The 20,511-nt window shown below is 40.3% G+C and overlaps 1 protein-coding gene across 1 annotated transcript in view; it reads right to left on the bottom strand.

Annotated features, from left to right (window-relative positions):
* The window catches only part of NCAPG2 (non-SMC condensin II complex subunit G2), a 115,525-nt gene that overhangs the window by 92,049 nt on the left and 2,965 nt on the right, over window positions 1-20,511 (bottom strand). The window contains exons 2-6 of the mRNA XM_074943425.1: window positions 15,942-16,053; window positions 11,680-11,868; window positions 10,507-10,621; window positions 9,239-9,399; window positions 4,469-4,603 (exon numbers count right to left, since the gene is read on the bottom strand). Coding sequence (XP_074799526.1) covers window positions 4,469-4,603; window positions 9,239-9,399; window positions 10,507-10,621; window positions 11,680-11,868; window positions 15,942-16,019 — 678 coding nt within the window. The 5' untranslated portion in view covers window positions 16,020-16,053. The remainder of the gene's footprint in view (window positions 1-4,468; window positions 4,604-9,238; window positions 9,400-10,506; window positions 10,622-11,679; window positions 11,869-15,941; window positions 16,054-20,511) is intronic.

The following is a 20,511-nucleotide window of genomic DNA, read 5'->3' as shown; positions in this document are numbered from 1 at the left end:
TCCCCAAAAAACTGCAATATGAAAATACGCATTCTTCAAAATCAAGGGTGGCATACTATCCCCCTGGATCCAGAGAAGGGATAATAGAGGCTAAGGAGACCATGCAGAACTTCAGTTTCTTCATGAATCTGTTGAGGTTTTGCAGGTCCAAGATCTGTCTGAGATCACCATTAGCCTTCGGGATTAGAAGGAGAGGGAGCAGAACCCCCAGCCCCTTAAACTGGTGGAACCTCTTCCAGTGCTCCCACCCTTCGGGAGCGATGGCATCTCTTGGGCCAGAAGCGTCTCATGAGAAGGGTCCCTGAAGAGGGACAGGGACGGAAGGTGGGAAGGAGGGGAACAACTGAATTGAAGGGTGTATCCCAGTTCTATTGTGCATAGCACCCAGCAATCTGAGGTAATGTAGGCTCATGCTTGATAGAAGTGGGATAACCTGTCTACAAATACAGGGGAATTTGGATCCACACGTTGTCCTGGTACGTCATTCCATCAAAAGGCCTGCTTAGACCCTGCTGATTGTCTTGTGGGGGGAGGTACTGGAGCAGATGAGGACTGCAACAGAGGCCTTCTCTTCCAGCCTTTAATCCTTCTCCTGCTGTAATCCTGCCTCTGCTGTGGCAGGAAGAAGCAGGACCATTGGCTGGGGCTTATAATGCATCTTGGCAAAAGCCAGTGTATGTAATCAGAGTGGCTCTAGAGTCTTTCAGTCCATGGAGCTTCAAGAACATCAGCTCCAAAAAGAGCAATTTGCCTTCAAACAGAAGGTCCTGCACAGCCTGCTGCAACTCACAGGGCAAATCAGAGTACTGAAGCCATGAGCTTCTTCTCATGCCTACAGCCAAAGCCATGGATTGGGCTGCTGAGTCTGCCATGTCCAAAGCTGCATGAAGGGACACCCTAGCCCCTCTTCAGCTATGGCTGAAAACTTGCCCCTAGACTCGTTTGGCAAAAGCTTGAATTTAGCCATTGCGCTCCAGCAATTGAAATCACATCAGCTCAGCAGCGCTTGCTGGTTTGTGATCATGAGCTGGAGGCCACCAGTTGAGTACACCTTCCCACCAAAAAGGTGTAGTTTTTTGGTGTCTTTGGCCTTGGGAATCAGCCCTTGCTGACCTTGACATTCCTTGTTTGCCACTGAAACAACCAAAACCCAGTAGTGGGGGAGGGAGGGGTGTACAGAAATTTATACCCCTTCGGAGACACAAAGTACTTCTCCATCCTCTTCACAGTGGGTTGGAGGGATGCAGAGGTCTGCCATAAGATTTTGACGGGGTCCAAAGTGGTATTGTTCAAAGCAGTGGTCTTGAAGCCGCTGAGATGTCCACCAGGGAGTGGGAGATTCGGAGATCTCCTCCACCTGGATAACCAGGTTCTGGGCTACCGTCCTGGGAAGGCTCTATACTTGTCCCCACCCCCGCCTCATCAGCAGAGGTGGAAGAGGATGCCTGTACTGGTAAGAGGCCTTGTTCCTCACCCTCTGCACCAGCTAGGTCCCATGAGGTAGGGTCTTGCAATTTGGTACCAGGCTCGGCACCGAGGCCTGGTCACTACTCCAAGGGAGGTGGTGCAAGATCTCTTGACTCCGAAGCAATGGAGTAGAACCTCCTGGACTGTGCATCCTGGACTGGCTGAAAAGGGTCAGAGATTCCAGAATGGATACTGTAGTGGCATCTGCCACTGCGTCGGTGGCCAGGCTGTTGGCAGAATACCCAGGCTCATCTCAGTTGTTGGGTGTCACCGATTGGAATCACTTCTTGGTGACCAGAACGGAGCAATGCCAACCGGTGCTAGAGAACGGTGCCAGGAGGGAAGAGACCAGTGCTGTGACATCATGTCGGCTTGCCCTTTGATGGCACCTAAGATCTCGGTACCACGGCCATCCTTGCCTCTGATACTGCCACTATCTGCTCCCAAATGGCAGGGGATGGCAATACCAGGAGGGACAGTAACTCCCTCGCTGTCTCAAATTTCTCCAGCATGGATAGCAGCGCCAGGGCCGAACTCCAGTGGCTCTCTTTTGGCGGTCAGTCCAAAGGTGCTGGACTCAACTGTGCCCTTCCTGGGGCCAGAGTCAACGGTACCATACGCATCGCTGGCAACTCTGAGTGGCCCGGCATGGGTCACACTCTGTCAGTGTCTCAATGTCCCGCAGACCTTGGGGTTGGGGAATGCCCTAGTCAATCTTTTTCTGCTTTTTTCTAGGTACCGGCGATGGAGAGCAGTGCCAAGAGACCCGTGCTGGAATTGTCTTCCTTAGCACTGGAGATGAGTGTCGGTGCCGGGAGTCCTGAGCCATACACCCAGAGTGCTTCCTAGGTGCCGGAGAAGTGGAACAATGTTCTATCTCCCTTAGAGATGCCAGGGTGCTTCTTACTGAAGCCAAAGTACCCAGTGCTGGGTCAATGTGACTCTGCTCCACAGGGGGACAAAGCACTGCTTCCATAAGGAGGAACTTGAGTCTAGTGGCCCTGTCCTCTTAGGTCTTGCAAGCCCTTGCAAATCCTGCAACGCTCCTGCATGTGGGTCTCCTTCCAGACACTTGAGGCAGATGGAATGTAGGTTGCTAACCAGCATCAGCTTATGGCATGATGCACCCGGCTTGAACCCCGGGGTCCAAGGCCTACCCTGATGCAAGGGAAGGGCTAAACCCGCGAAGCGGGGTCTGCTACAAACAAACAAAAACTCAAACTCTAGAAAAAGAAGTATTTACAGATGATCAGCAAAGTCCACAGAGAGGTACTGAAAAAACGCAAGGATGAGCAGCAGTTTCAGTGACTTTCATGGGCGGTAAAAAGGAACTGAGGGGTCGGCGGGGCCCTATTAACAGTGCTATGAGGGTGCAACTCCAGGGGGCACCACAGCTGACCCAACAGATACCACTGAGAGAAAAAAACTTTCCAGCGGCGGTGCTCGGGGCAAGCACACACCTACACTGGAATGGACATGATCAAGCATTCGAAGAAGAACTTAAGGTCACAAGTAATGTTTCTTAAAGAAAAAAATTTCATATATTTCAGTGATATTCTGATTGTTTAAGAAAAGTAGTAAGATTCTTAAGCATTTTTATTTCCTAGTATAACTGAAGAATTGCTTAGTATTTATTTGTACTGCAGTAGTGCCTAGGGACTCAAACTGGAGATCAAGAACCCAATATGCTAAGTACTATGTACAAGTTCAGGCTAAATTCTCCAGGTACTATACAGTTCACCTGGTGCTAAGAGCCCCTTAATAAAATTGTTAAGTCAGGTGTAGAATCACATTAATATACTATCTTTCAAAAGGCAGAGAAACTGTTTATACATAGTGGTGATTTTCTAAAGTCTTTTTTAGTGAGAACACAGATTTGTAACATAGTCAAAACAGTATTTCAACCTGAGGAAAACTGGAATTGTGGTTGGTCTATGGAATAATAGGTCTGTAGTAACAAGTGAAGGCCTTATAAAAAACAAGATCTGGAGAAACAAGCATACATGTTGATTTGTTGCTGAAAGATAGCGAATGCAGATTTATACATTTGTATAATAGCTAGTTTTCAATGCTTCTATCGTCAATATATAAATAGGAAATATTAAAGTAAACCAGATCATTCAGAAACTACCTAACTAGAGCAACAAAATTATTTAACATGGCTAACATTACCCTTAATTCATATAATTATATTGTTTCTGTAGCATAGGATGTGACCAAGCAAGCACAGTTCTGAGACTTTTTCAATACATTTGAATGCACTAAGTCAATGACACAGTAACAAATTTAGAATTTGTTTTTGCTGTAGTGTAATAAAGAATAGAACAACTAGTTCATTACCATACTTTCTCCATTGGCTTAATATATATCTCAGTTTCAATCCATGCTATGACATTTTAAGGTGTGTAATGTATAGACCTCAATATTCCCTAGTGTGCAAACCAAAGTAAAAAGTTACAGCTGAAAACAATTTTTCACTGAGAAGCGATCAGGTTTAAGACTTCTGCAAACACAGTACAAATCTGAGTCTGCAGAAACTGATAATACTTCAATAATTCCAAAAATGGGCTATGATGTAGAATCAGAAGGGTAAGAATTATACTGTAGTTTTTGGAGTGCTTTTTCCCTTTCCTGACAACATTCCTGCAGCACAGAATGGTTTGTCTGTGCTTAGGGAGACAAAAGTCAACGGTGAGACAATAATAACTGGAAAGCCTGTTTCACAAGGTGTTACTTTCATGATAACAGATGGGGCCAAATCCTGTTGTCTTTACTCAGCAAAAAAAAAAAAAAAAAGATTCACTTTGGGGGAAAAAACCTACATATTGGCTCTTAGCTCCATAACCTGAAATAAGCGGTGAATTGTCTGTCTAAAGTTCACTATATGACTATAAGAACTGGTACTTCCACAAATACTATGTCACAAAAAGACTAACTCTGAAAGAAGTTAACTTAAAATATGTGAAAAATATGGAAAAGCATAATGGGAAAATGTGTTTACCTCTTCTTTTTTTATATGGTTAACACTCATAAAGCACTGAAGCAACAAATCTTTTACTTCGTAACTCTCCTCAAGGTCATAATCAAAACACAGTAACATCTGGTGTAGATGCCATAGACGAACTATATCTGCACCCTAAAAAAAGAAAGAAACACGGCTATGCTGTAGTGAAAGTAAACCCAATTACATTTTTAGATTTTGCTGTCTAAGAGCTCTCCTGCCAACCACATTTCAGTTTCAGGACCTGAACCAGTCCTGTACCATATAGGCAGTGGTACTTTTTCAGACTGCATAAAACATTAATTTCCTTGATATAGTGGAAATGGAAACAGATTGAAACAACATGCATGACCACAGAAAAAAGACTTGCAGTGAATCTGAGAGTCTAAGAGGAAGCCAAGGAAAAGAAACCGAAGATCATTAGGATAAGGGAAAGAAACAAGACAATGTTGCAGAGGTGGGATGAACCATGACAGAAGCAATTAGAATGATGGAGATGTCAAAAATGAAAATGACTATAGAGGAAACAATTTCTTGGGTACTGCCACAGATGTGCACAGTGCTTTACAAAACACAGTTCAGACAAAAATCGTCCGAGAAAATTAAATCGAAATCAAACTGAAATAAAACAAGCAATTAAAAATGAGACGTAAGGCTGGGAGCTAAGAATTATAGTTCATCAGCAATGGAAAGCTGAGCAAAAGGAGTAGACGTGCCTCTGGAGCACACTGGGTGTGGAACTGCAGTTATGTCTCTGCCTCAGTTTCCCCTACTTGCCTTTCAATAAATTCAATGAGGCTTGTATACAGCGAATAATGCCCCTTCTGGGGTCTAGTTTATTTAATCAACTGCCAAACATGGTATGTAAACAAGCCTTCTCCCTCAGCTGTAACTCCCCAGGCTTCTCCACTGCCTAGTCTCTCCCCGATGACTCAGGGCATCTCCTCGGCCTTCCTGTCCAGAGAGCTTTGTAATCTCTCCTCTGGAAATCTGTGTTCTGGGGTAATTCCTCTCCCCAGAAGCTTCCTCTGTATTCTGGCTCTTCATAAAGCCCAGGTGTTCCTTTACTAATTAACTAACACCCAGCTACTGAAAGACACCATAATAGAGGTTCAACTTAAATGTATACCCAAATTAAAAAAAAAAAATTGTAAGAAAACCAAAAAAGTGCCACCGTGGCTAAAAAACAAAGTGAAAGAAGCAGCGAGAGGCAAAAAGGCATCCTTTAAAAAGTGGAAGTTAAATCCCAGTGAGGAAAATAGAAATAGAAAGCAGCATAAACTCTGGCAAATTAAATGTAAAAATATAATTAGAAGGCCAAAGATTCAAAAAGTAATAGCAAAAAAATGCGTTAAGTACATCAGAAGCAGGAAGCCTTCTAAACAACCAGTGGGGCCATTGAACAATCGAGATGCTAATGGAGCACTCAAGGATGATAAGGCCATTGCGGAGAAACTAAATGAAATCTTCGCATTGGTCTTCACGGCTGAAGATTGAGGGAGATTCCTAAACCTGAGGCATTGTTTTTCAGTGACAAATCTAAGGAACAGTCCCAGATTGAGGTGTCATTAGAGGAGGTTTTGGAACAAATTGATACACTAAATAGAAATAAGTCACCAGGACCAGATGGTATTCACCTAAGAGTTCTGAAGAAACTAAAATGTGAAATTGCAGAACTACTAACTGTAGTCTGTAACCTATCATTTAAATCAGCTTGTGTACCAAATGACTGGAGGATAGCTAACGTGATGCCAATTTTTAAAAAGGGCTCCAGACGTGATCCGGGCAATTACAGGCCTGTAAGCCTGACTTCAGTACTGGCGTTGGATCATATTAAAGAAGTTCTGTATTAAAATCACAAATGAGTTTGATTCCCCCTAGTTTAAATTCCAGGGTATTACTAATTAAGAGGTCTCTTGGTTTTTGGTACTGTTTCTCTCCCTCTCTGTGTGAAACTTGCAAGCTGCTAATTGTGTTAGTATATTCTAAGACAGAGTCTGTTCTCAAAGCAATTCTTTGTAACAACTACTACTCACACAGAGACTCAAAGCAATACTCTGTAACAACAGAAACAGCACCCAGAGACTCCCCGCCCTTTTGTTGTACTCATCTCGCCTTGTTAACAATTGTGATTAAAATAGGAGATAGAGGATGTATGTGGATGGATGCTTGGTATGGATAATAACTGAATGATCAGGGAGGTGCCAGCCTAAGAATCCAGTGTCCATCGGCTGAAGAAGGCGTCAAGTGGAAATAAGCAGAGGCCCCCCGGAGGGTAGACTGGAATCCACCCAACAGCCTCAAGATGGGAGAACCAAAGAACAAGATAACATCTGGCAGCACGGAGCCGTCAGGAATGTGCTATCTGCTGATTGATTCAGCAACAGCATGAAGAAGCAATTCCCATAGACTGGCATAGGAAGAAATTCCTATAAAAACGGACTCTAGAAAGTGAGAACTTTGGGGTCTGATTCTGCAAACCAACTTCCACGAGTGTCAGATGAGCATCTGACAAGGCCCTGCTCCCTCCTCATGTCCAGGCCACCTGGCCGGTGGCTTGGCATGAGCAACTCTAAGGCTAGTAACTATGATAACAACCGTGTGTGTGTGTGTGTGTGTGTGAGAATAAATATGAAATTGAATGAAATGTATAGCTATAACTAACTGCTTACTATGATTCTTTCTGTATTCACAATAAATGTGGCATTTTGCCTTTTCCCCTTTAATAAGATCCTGCTCGTTTTTATTTTATTGGTATAACACCGGGCAAACTGGTTGAAACTATAGTAAAGAACAAAATTGTCAGACACATAGATGAACATAATTTGTTGGGTTAACATGGTTTTTGTAAAGGAAAATCATGCTTCACCAATCTACTAGAATTCTTTGACAGGGTCAATAAGCATGTGGACAAGGGGGATCCAGTGGACATAGCGTACTTAGATTTTCAGAAAGCCTTCGACAAGGTCCCTCACCAAAGGCTCTTAAGCAAAGTAAGCAGTCATAGCATAAGAGGGAAGGTCCTCTCAAGGATTGGTAACTGGTTAAAAGTTAGGAAATAAATGTTAGGAATAAATGGTCAGTTTTCAGAAAGGACAGAGGTAAATAGTGGTGTCCCCCAAGGGTCTGTACTGGGACAAGTCTTATTCAACATATTCATAAATGGTCTAGAAAAAGGGGTAAACACTGAGGTGGCAAAATTTGCAGATAAACTATCTTGAGTGCTTTTGTAAGACCCAGGCAGACAGCAAAGAGCTCCAAAAGGATCTCTGAAAACTGGGTGACTGGGCAACAAAATGGTAGATGAAATTCAATGTTGATAAATGCAAATTAATGCGCACTGGAAAGAATAATCCTAACTATATATATAAAATTAGCTGTTATCACTCAAGAAAGATCTTGGAGTCATTGCGGATAGCTCTCTGAAAACATCCACTCAATGTGCAGCAGCAGTCAAAAAAGCAAACAGAATGTTGGGAATCTTTAAGAAAGGGATACATAAGACGACAGAAAATATCTTGCCTCTATATAAATCCATGGTACGCCCACATCTTGAATACTGTGTGCAGATGTGGCCACCCCATCTCCAAAGATATATTATAATTGGAAAAGGTTCAGAAAAGGGCAACAAAAATGATATGGGGTATGGAATGGCTACCATATGAGGAGAGATTAATAAGACTGGGACTTTTCAGCTTGGAAAAGAGATGACTAAGGGGGAATACAATAGAGGTCTAAAAATCATGACTGGTGTGGAGAAAGTAAATAAGGAAATGTTATTTATGCCTTCTCATAACACAAGAATTAGGGGTCACCAAATGAAATTAATAGACAGCAGGTTTAACACAAATAAAAGGAAGTATTTTTTCACACAACACACAGTCAACCTGTGGAACTCCTTGCCGGAGGATGTTGTGAAGGCCAAACCTATAACAGGGTTCAAAAAAGAACTAGATAAATTCATGGAGAATAGGTCCATCAATGGCTATTAGCCAAGATGGACAGGGGTGCTCCCTAGCCTCTGTTTGCCAGAAGTTGGGAATGGGCAACTGGGGATGGATCACTTGATTATTACGTGTTCTGTTCATTCCTTCTGGGGCACCTGGCATTAGCCACTTTCGGAAGACGGGATACTGGGCTAGATGGACCTTTGGTCTGACCCAGTATGGCCATTCTTATCCCATTACCAATCCACAGGTGGATCTAGATTGGTTTACTCCTCTTAGCCATGCCTGGGTGCCTGACCCCTCCGAGGGCCAGCCCCTGTGACATCGCACAATAAAGGCTGATCTAGCGTGAGGCTGAATTAAAAAAGGATAATTTCTGAAAAGTGCTGAGCACATGTACTCTGAAAAATAAAGCCCTTTTCAGGTTATTCAGGAACGACACCCCAAAATTGAGTCACCTGAAATCATTAGCCACTCTACAAATATTGACCATTAACTTTCTGGGGGAAGGAGGAGAAAGTGAGAGGAAAGGTTGCAGAACAAGTGGCTAACTTATCACGTGATATCATTTTCAAAAGGATTCAAGTTTTAAATTCATTCTACACCGGATTATAACAATTTAAAAACACAAATTGCAAGACAGGTATCCATTGGAGACACTTTAGATCCAATCAGCCTTAAACATATGTTGGATAAATTATATTAGAGGCCTTTATGACTGAGACGACCAATTAGCTCAAATAAAATGAAGGATATTTTAGATACATATGAACTCTGGATATTCAATAATAATTATAAAGTTATCCACATAGCTTCAACATACCAAAATAGTTTTGCTCTTCAGACTTTTTCTTAGCAGCATAATAAAAGCTGTTTTCCCCAGTTGTTCTTTTCCTTCCAGTCCTTTCTCCCACCACATACCACATAATTGCTGGATGGCACCCTGCAGGACTTTTTCAGATTCAGATAATGCATAAAAAATACCTACAATGAGTGCAAAGCAATTATTTACTGCAAGTATAATCAAACTCCTGTGGCACAACAGCCTATTAGCAAGTTGAATCTGTCTCATGATGCCTACCTCAAAGTTCTGCTCTTCCTACGTTTGTGCCCACAATACCAATCACAAACAGAAAAATAAGTTGTTTGGGTTTACATAAATGGTTCTATTAAGCTCTAAGCTCTTTGTCAGAGTGTACTGGCTCAGCAATAATTCAATTGCATAAGATTCACCCATTTTAATAGTGACAGAGAGATAAAGGTACTTACCTACCTCACCTGGGGTAGTTAGTTATGTTTGTACAGGATTTGGGGGATGAAGATGCACAGCTTAGCCTTGGACGCATCTGTAAATTATAACGCCCCACCCCTTTTATTTTTCCAGCACATAGCTAGAATTCTAGATGCCCTACACTTGAAAAAAAATACCAATCTCATAGACAGAATTTAAAATCAAACACTCAGTATACTTAGCGCTATATTAGCTTACACAAATGCACTAGAAAACCACAAATCATCAGCAGATGAACACATAATTAAGTTGGTGATAAATTTATTTTCAGATGGTACCTTGATTCTTGACCAGAGTGTCATTGGAGCAACAGTTATATCTATGTGAACATACTGATACTTCTTAAATAGTAGAGGCACAATTACACTGACCTTCATCTCCTCTTCCATCTTCCTTTGACAACTGTCCCATAGAATGTTGGACATGAATATTTGAAAAATGTATTTAAACTGATAGTTTACTTGTTTTTTAGGGATAGGAGAGTCGACCAACACGATGTAAAAAAAGAATGACATAAAACTGTTTTTTCTTATGGGATGGATTGCAAACTTATTTTTTGGAGGAAATAAGGAATCCAAATTAGTATATGCAACCCCTTGCCTGCCATCCTTCACAGTAAGCTGTCATAGTAAATAAGGCCTACAGGCCAAAATATCAGTGTCTCTGGTACCAAAGTTTACCCTTTTATTCAAACCACAACAAAAACAAGACGACTCAACCATTAGCAGCAGATCAGTGTATTAAAGTGCTGCCGAAAATCAGCATACTATGTAACATTCCACATTAAGAAAAATACCCACCATTTAATATTAGAGCACATTCTAGAAGAGCTTTGTAGTTTATATTTTCATCTACTACAGGTATCGAAGCAGTAACTACAGTTGTCACCCCTTGGATCACAGCTGTCATTTGTTTCTGAAAGTTAAAAAACAATTCATCTTAAGTAAACTGAAAAATAGTTTTCTTTATAATAACTCGAAAGGCTTCAAAATAGGCTATAATTCTGAAAAAAATAAAGTCTCAGAAAATAAGCGTTAGCTACAGAAAATGAGTGTGCATGGCTCAAACAATGTTCTGGACACATTTCCATTTAACATTGAACAAAGCAAGTGGATACTATCAAGTCAATTATGGCACAACATTCATATCTGCAAAAACCAAAGTTTTTACAAAATTTAAATTCAAACAAAAGGCTTTTGATTTTTATTATCTAATTCCTAATTTAATTACTAATACAGAATTTTTGTTTGTATTTAAGCCACGAGCTTGGTTTGTAATCCAAACTTTGCAGCGTATCCCCATTTGAGAGATAAGAAATTATATCTACTTAGCAGGGTTGTTTTGTGGATTAATGCATTTGTAATTTTAAATTGTTTAAATCCTCAGATGCAATGTGCTATATAAGGTAAAGCATTATTGTGATAGTACAGCAGTTCTCCAACTTTTATAATTTGTGGACCATTACATCACAGTCTTGCTCCCACCAACACAAGTGCTCTACTACACCGACATAATAACTCCACCTCCACAAGAGGCATAAGGCTTATGTCTGTGTAGTTAGGGTGACGCAGCGTCAGTGTAGACACAGAGTTAACCAATAGTCAATGTAAGTGTCATTCTTGTCAATTTCACGGCTCCATATTGGAGATATGAAATTGACAAGAAAAGCTGGCAGTCTTCCTGCTGTGAACACTGAATTTGTAAAAGACTGAACTTGTAATAACATTTGATCAATTAATACACGGTTAGCATCACTTAAGTATACTGCAGAAACAGTCAAAACTCCAGATTATAAAGAGAGCAGGAAAAGATTAAAGAGCGTTAACTCTGAAAAACCCCAACTTGTTTTTTGGAAGTTGTACAAACCAATTCTGTGCCATCTCTAAGTAGATACATCTGCTGGTAGAAGATCCTAACTCAAAGTACTCAGAATCTTGAATAGCACATTGGAAGATTTTGTATTTTTATTTTACCATTTTGGGACTTTCCTCTATTTCCATATCATCATCACTTTCATCTTCAATCCTCTGCCATCCTTCCACTGGGTTCTCTACCAAAATTTGTGTTAATAGATGCGTCAGCCTCTCCCATAATACTTCCTTCTGTTTTCTTGGTAATTCCTGAAGCAATTCATTCAGATCAAATGGATCAAATGGATCTTTCTGTAAAGTGTTCAGAAAACATTACATGGCACAAAACAACAAATTTATTCTGTGTCAGTGTAGTGGTTTACATTGATACAGTCATACTGCAATAAAATAAATGCTTATTTTAAACAAATCTTTCATATTATACCTAGTAATAAAGGGAAAATTACTTGCTTGAAATTCTGCTTATTTGATGACATCAATTTGAAGGATTCCTACTTCTAAGTCTTAACTCCTTATCAAAAAACAAAGAGAACTTCCTTAATGCAAAGTCTTTTCATCTTTGAGGGCAACAGTAAGTGGGATCAATCATAAATAAAGCTAAGTTTTTGTCACGGATATTTTTAGTAAAAGTCAGGGACAGGTCATGGGAAATAAAAATTCATGGCAGCCTGCGACCTCTCCCTGACTTTCAATAAAAATATCCCTGACAAAAGGGATAGGTAGGTTCAGCACCCACTGCTGCTAGGGCTCCCGGGTCTCGCACCGATGCGGTGCGTGGGAGCTCCAAGGTCCCTCTTCCTCGGGGCTGGGCTGCTGCAGGGTCCCCCAGCCGCTGGCCGCCCGCCACTGGGCAGCTGCGCGGGATCCCACTGGCCGCCCACCATGGCTGGGCAGCTGCACAGGGTCCCCCCACCAGGGGGCTAGGAGCTCCAAGGGCAGGGCTGGCTGGGAGCTCCAGCCCCAGGGCAGAAAATGTCAAGGAGGTCAATGGAAGTCATGGATCCCGTGACTTCCATGACATAATCGTAGCCTTAATCATGAACCAGGTTCCCCACTGACCATCACACAATACCACCTGCTGAGTATAAATGCTCCAAATGCTCCTATCACGTCCTTCTTGACTTACAGCTGGAGGGAATTTCACCATTCTTGCATTACAAAATTAGAATCCAGAAGTAAGAATCCTGCACTGATGGTATTTTTAGATAAACGTTTGTGATAGCATTCAAAAGAACAGGTTTCAGAGTATCAGCCATGTTAGTCTGTATCTGCAAAAAGAAAAGGAGTACTTGTGGCACCTTAGAGACTAACATTTATTTGAGCATAAGCTTTCGTGAGCTACAGCATGCACCCGACGAACTGAGCTGTAGCTCACGAAAGCTTATGCTCAAATAAATTTGTTAATCTCTAAGGTACTGTCACAAGTACTCTTTTTCATTCAAAAGAAGTAATCAGTGCAGTCTAATGGAAGAAATTCCAAGATAAACAGAAAAGATGGAAATAAAAGTGTGAAGGTCTACAGGAATAGGCTCTCCCATTCCTGAAGAACTTAGCTGGAGAGGGGAGCCTGCAGGAAGCACAGAAACAATGTCCTGTGGTACACTGCACTACCTTTAAGTCTTGCTACCCAAACTCCACCAGCTCCAGAGCACCTTGAGAATTCCTACCCATACTCGCTTCCTAAACTCCGTAGAATGGGACACTAAATGCTAAGGACCTTGAGAGGTCTGCAGCATCAAGACTCCCGTCCACAGAACAGTTGATTGAAACTGCGGTTAGCAGTGGACTCAGCAGCCACCAGGCCAAGTACAGTATTCCTTCTCCCTCCTGTGTACCTCTTAAGAGCTCCCCTCTTGTGAAGCTGCTAGGCTTTATAGAACTAAGACTCCCCTCCAATAGATTTAAGAATGTTTAGAAAAATAAAGAGACATGGTCGATGAGGTAACATCTTATTAGACCAATTTCTGTTGGTGAGAGACAAGATATTACCTCACCCACCTTGTCTCTCTCTAATATCCTGGGACTGACATGACTACAACAACACTGCATAGAAAAATAAAGAAATTCATAGCAAAGTTTTTGTCTAAAGTGAAAGGTGAAAGAGTATATGAATTGTGTGTGTAACTTAAGGGTAAATTCCTTTCTTGAATGCTGGAAATATATAAAAAGCAAGTATTAATTAATAATAATAATAAATTTGCAAATTAATTCCAATTCAGCAGTCTCTTGCTGGAGTCTGTTTTTGAAGTTTTTTTGTTGAAGAATTGCCACTTTTAGGTCTCAAAACAGACTCCAGCAAGAGACTGCTGAATTGGAATTAATTTGCAAACTGGATACAATTAACTTAGGCTTGAATAAAGACTGGGAGTGGATGGGTCATTACACAAAGTAAAACTATTTCCCCTTGTTTATTTCCCCTCCTACTGTTCTCGTAAACGGCTGGAAATGGCCCACCTTGATTATCACTACAAAAGGTTCCCCCCTCCCCGCCCTCCTGCTGGTAATAGCTCACCTTTCCTGATCACTCTTGTTACAGTCTGTATGGTAACACCCATTGTTTCATGTTCTCTGTGTATATAAAATCTCCCCACTATAGTTTCCACTGTATGCATCCGATGAAGTGAGCTGTAGCTCACGAAAGCTTATGCTCTAATAAATTTGTTAGTCTCTAAGTACTCCATCTCATCATGATGTCCTAACAAAATATCAACTGAGCGATCTGTTGACAAAATTCCTTTCCTCCTCACTGCCCTCAACTCAAACAGGATTTGTTAGCTTCTAAATGCAGGCTAACCAAAATTACCCTGACATAAGGTGTATATCCCAGCTTCAAAAAAAAAAAAAAGGGGGGGGGGGGCCCAAATAACGGTCACTCTCAAAGACCTAACTTTCACACACGCATCATAAAGTTCTTAGATGACCCTCAGTAACAGTCATCCATGTGGGAACTGAATTCACCCAGAACAATTAGCGTGACACTGAGCCAGCTAGGGTTAAGCAACCAGCAGGCTTTAACAACCCTTAAGGACATATTAGAAGAGTGCTGAAATGGTAAAACAGGACTATTCCTTGTAGATAGTTAGCAAAACCATGTTAAGTAGATTAAAGTGCCTGTATTGTTAGAAGATCAAAAGTAGATAATAATTGTATTTGTCTGTGTTTACTTAGATCTTGTTAGAAGTTTAACAATGTGATAGAATTAGTTTGTAGATGCTAAACTTCTGTTCCTGTCTATAATGTTTCATTACTATATTCTATTGATTCAGAGATCAAAATGAGATATTAACATTTAGATGGAATTTGTGGTGTAATAATATTGTCTTCATTCCTCTTTGAAATTTGTAGTAAACTATCCGTGAATGGTTTGATTTGCTTTATGCTAATGAAAGCAACTCAATTACCAGTGAATGAACATATTTTAAGAGTGACCAAGTTGTATATAAGACACCAGCGTTTTATAAAACATACATATATACATACAATGTAGTTTCTTGGTATTATGTCTGCAATAAATCAGGTTTCATTTTTGAGTCAGGGTTAAAACAAGCACATTTTCAAAGTAGTGTGAATACAGAACTGTCCAATTCTTTATTAATGGAAATCACATGGTTAAATCTTCATTTGCCATTTTGACAGCCTACTCCTGATTAAGTTATTTGGCAATTAAGCTTCTCAGTTGAAGACAGTGATTTATGGGTATTTGCCATTTGTAATACTTAACTCTAAAGTCTATTTAATAGTTCATATGTATATAATTTGATTAAATTATACTTTGTTTCAGGATCTCTTTATGGAGCTCAGGAATTTATATCTGGCATGGGATCGCAGATAGCTCATATTTCAATTTCACCTGTGGGACAGACTTATATGGAAGGCTCTTATAACAGCATATTAGTGAAACTGAGTAGAACGCAGTCTAAGCTTCGCTGAGAAACAGAAGTATCCTGTTGCAAACCATGCAAATAAACATGCTTAAGTCAGTTTCATTGAGATCCCGTAACAGCACATGCTGTATCTTAGCAGATAAAAGATAGAATGAATAGAGGACGTACAAAAGGTGATGGCAAGCAAAAGAATACCAGAAGGAGAGATGAGAAGACAAAATATCTTTAAAAAGTGGGGGAATGGAGAGAAAATAAATAGAAACAAATTAATTTTAGTATACTGGATTGGTAACCAGAAGAACTCAGTAGTCTAAGTTGACAATGCACTTTAAGTACTAATTTTTAAATTCATATTTACCACAATAATTATTCTAAACATGGTTGCAGTTACTAGCATGGAAGATTTAAAAAAAAAAATCTAAGTATTGATAGGTGGGAGGATTTTACTACTATTATCCATATTTATCATGGATTACTTACATGAAGCTGCAAATAATGCACAAATTCTTCAACAGTATCTGTAGATACAACTTGTAGAAATGCTTCACGTCTTGTCATGATTTATTTTTCCAAAGGTGCTTAATTTGTGAAGCTAGGAGAAAAAAGTCAGTTATTAAAAAAAACCTTTTTCCAATCAGTATATAGTGTAATTTTTCAGATGAAGAGGCATTATGGGTACAAGAGTAAGATTAATAAATTTCTCATCCAAATCATACTTCATAAGAAACAGACCACATCATTTATTACCCCAAAAAGCATGTTCACAGATAGCTTTACTAGCTAATTTTGTGGTTAATAATGACATCAACCTTCAGAATCTGTACTTTAAATAAAAAACAAAAATGCTTTAGTAGGAAAGAGATCTTTTTTAAAGAAAGTTTAGAAGAACTTAGGTTTTTTTTTAAACGAGGATCATTACTTTTTCCACCAAACTCTCCTTTTAGCTAATAACTTAGCATCCCAGACAGCAATATTTACTTACACAAAGCCACAAACAGTGGCAGTTCAAGCTTTCTCAGTGCTGCCTCACCAAATTTTTCAACTTTGACCTAAGGAGCAAGACCTAGACCAGCAAGAGCTAAGTAATGCCCAGTTAACCCACAATTTATACTACAAGATATACCTACTAGTCCTGTTGCCTGCCTTTGATAGGAATGCCCGATTTCTAACAGCTTTTATTGGTATGATGGGAGAGAAAACACAGTTCTCTAAATATATTAAGCCTAGCTCTTGACTACACTTCTCACTAGTGTGTTACCCAAGGATCTCTTTGCTGAAGCCCCACATTCATCTTTCATATCCACCTCTGATTACTCTTCTGGATATATGCCATCATGTGCCAGCAATGCCCCTCTGCCATGTACATTGGCCAAACCAGACAGTCTCTACGCAAAAGAATAATGGACACAAATCTGACAACAGGAATCCTGGTCGGAGAACACTTCAACCTTTCTGGCCACTCAGTAACAGACTTAAAGGTAGCAATTTTGCAACAGAAAAGCTTCAAAAACAGACTCCAACAAGAAACTGCTGAGCTTGAATTAATATGCAAACTAGATACCATTAACTTGGGTTTGAATAGAGACTGGGAGTGGCTGGGTCATTACACACATTGAACCTATTTCCCCATGTTAAGTATCCTCACACCTTCTTGTCAACTGTCTAAATGGGCCATCTTGATTATCACTACAAAAGTTTTTTTCCTCCTGCTGATAATAGCCCAACTTAATTAGTTTAATTAGCCTCTTACAGTTGATGTGGCTACTTCCACCTTTTCATGTTCTCTTATGTATGTGTCTCTCTCTCTCTCTCTCTATATATATATATCTATCTATCTTCTTAGTATACGTTCCATTCTATGCATCCGATGAAGTGGGCTGTAGCCCAAGAAAGCTTATGCTCAAATAAATTTGTTAGTCTTGAAAGTGCCACAAATACTCCTGTTCTTTCTTCTGAATAGTAAGCCTCAAATTTTTCAGGCATTAAAAATAATCAAAACCTTTGGATCAGCTGAATAATTGACATTTGCTTCCAGCCCTAAAAACAGGGTAAAAATTTATTACTGATATTTATAACGTCACCATTTCAAACTTGTTTTTGCAAGGTATATTTTTGAAGTTTTGGAGATTTTCTATAGAACTTACCCCAGCAGTAAAACAGTTCACTTTACAAAGCCAAAATATTTGAGTGACACTGCAAGGGAGAAACAATTTTAGATCTCCACAAAAATGTGAGATCTAATGTGGGGGGGGGGGGGGGGAAGCAGAGGAAAGTACTTGTGAATTTTGACAAAATTCCTCACATTTATATTAATTTGCTGACTGAGCTGGCTACATCGCAGAAGTATTACATTATGCACTCCAGAGATGACGTATGTTAAATGCCATGGACATATCTGTATTACAAACTTTGGTTGATTCAAGTTACATGGGCATACAGCTGTCAAAGTTCATATTTCTTTCATTTGTGTGTATACTTGGCTGCTTGTGTAGGGCTGTACATACTTACCAAAAGTGCATGAAATAATCAGTTTAATTCACCAACTACAGGTAATCCCTTGTTTAAAAAAAAAATCTTAGTTGTAAATGTGAAACATGTTTTATAAAGGAAGTGTATGTAGCCAAAATATTTAATTTAAATGTTCTGTTTAATAACAATAATTTTTATACACTGTTGTATGTTTAAGTTCCGTTACCATCCTAATACAGTTTGATACAAATCATGAACAAAAAGTTAATAAATAAGCACTATGGCATTGACCATTTTCTAACAAATTAAAGGTACACAATTAAGAATCTGAATATATTAAGCTATATAATTGCTTAAATAAATGTATACAGTTACAGTGTATCCTCCTAGGCAGCAAAAAAGATGCACCAAATCTAGTGTAAAAGCTCTATGTAACTCTAAATCAACATATTTTAATGCTTGTCAACCAACGAGCACCTTTCCTTAGAAGGAAAAGGAGAACTTGTGGCACCTTAGAGACTAACCAATTTATTTGAGCATAAGCTTTCGTGAGCTACAGCTCACTTCATCGGATGCATACTGTGGAAAGTACAGATGTTTTTATACACACAAACCATGAAAAAATGGATGTTTATCACTACAAAAGGTTTTCTCCCCCCCCTCCCCCCCCCCCCCACACACCCTACTCTCCTGCTGGTAATAGCTTATCTAAAGTGATCACTCTCCTTACAATGTGTATGATAAGCAAGGGGAAATAGGTTACTTTTTATGACGACTCAACCATTAAAAAGTAACCTATTTCCCCTTGCTTATTCCTCCCCCTCCCCCCGCACTGTTCCTCAGACGTTCTTGTTAAACCCTGAATTTGTGCTGGAAATGGTCCACCTTGATCATCATACACATTGTAAGGAGAGTGATCACTTTAGATAAGCTATTACCAGCAGGAGAGTAGGGTGTGTGGGGGGGGGAGGGGGGAAGAGAAAACCTTTTGTAGTGATAAACACCCATTTTTTCATGGTTTGTGTGTATAAAAACATCTTCTGTATTTTCCACAGTATGCATCCGATGAAGTGAGCTGCAGCTCACGAAAGCTTATGCTCAAATAAATTGGTTAGTCTCTAAGGTGCCACAAGTTCTCCTTTTCTTTTTGTGAATACAGACTAACACGGCTGTTACTCTGAAACCTTTCCTTAAAAAATAACTGAAGTACAAATAGAAAAGTTGATTAAAAACGATGATTTAAACTGAGGCTTTCCACTTGGTGATTTAAATCACGATTTAAATTGCTGATTTAAAATCAATTCACCCTGCAACAGGCAATGCGATATAAACTATAAACAAAAGTTAATGGAATGGAACTTTGAAATTGGAAAGGCAGCAAACATTTGTCCATTTTAGTGCACCAGTGTAATCTGTTGGAGCTACACATACACCAGTCATGCTTCTCACAGGTCAGTATGTGATATTCTGGTTTTCCTTGTTGTCCCCACACGCGGGGTAAGGATACAACTTGTGATGCCAGGTGAAACATTGTGGGGGTGGCGATATAAGGAGCTGCTACCATGGAGTTTTCCAAGCAGAGGGGAGTCTGAGATTTTTGGACCTGTAGGTCAACCAGGATCTGCAGCATTTGGGTTTGCTGCCTGAGAAGACCCATTATGCCATAGTCTCTCTCGCTCTCCTTTTTCCGCTGGAATTCTGGGCCTCTCCCCTCTTTCCTTCTCCATGCCACCTGCAACAATGGCCCTCAAGGCCCTGGCTGCACTGGCTTGCAGGATCTCACTGCACGTCCTCCTTAGTCCTCTCCCTTTCTCCTCCTCCTCAGGGTCAAGGCGTTCTGAAGGTATGGAGAATGTCACAATGCCAGCTGCTGACAGATGCATCGTTGTATTTACAGTCACAACGGAAAGGGAGAGATAAGTTTCAAAACTCTTTTCCCTTATTCCCATAAAAACTTTTCAGATGACATCTTATTGACACTTCAGCTTTGGAGTGCCTCTGTGCATTGCTACTCTCCAGCCCCAGCCAGCAGCAAGTGAAAGTGTGTTGGGGGGAGGAACTTCAGTTGCAAGAAACAATAACTTTTTTGTCCATATTCCACTGGTATGAGTATAGGGCAGTGGCATTGAATACTAGCACTGTTTTCCACAGATGGTGATGGTTTTAGCTGGTATCTCACTCCTGAGGGTAACAAAGGCACAGACAGCACAGCTGCTAGTGGCATCCTGAAGCCACCCAGGCCCCCCCATGTTGCTAGCCTGTTTACTGCAAGGATGCCAGCCAAACTCATCACAGACCAAAGTGGGAAAGCATCCTACCCCAGAGGAAGAAATAAGGCAGCCATCTCTAGAAACCTTCAAGAGACGATGATGAAAATTTCATGGAGAAATTCAGCAAAGATCTTTCAGGATAATAAGAGACGTCCCTATGTACATAGGCAAACTGCTCCCAATGGGTTCCCCACCAACCCAACAGGGGAATGAAAAGCAGTTGTCAACTCTACCTATTTGTTGTAGCACTATCTCAACTCATATGAGTAAAACAATGAGAAGTTGATACTGGTGTCATATTAACTTGTGGG

This window comes from Natator depressus, chromosome 2 (genome assembly GCF_965152275.1).
Source record: "Natator depressus isolate rNatDep1 chromosome 2, rNatDep2.hap1, whole genome shotgun sequence".
NCBI lineage: Eukaryota > Metazoa > Chordata > Testudines > Cheloniidae > Natator > Natator depressus.
The sequence above is the reverse complement of the archived record's forward strand: the minus strand, read 5'-3'. Positions and strand labels throughout refer to the sequence as shown.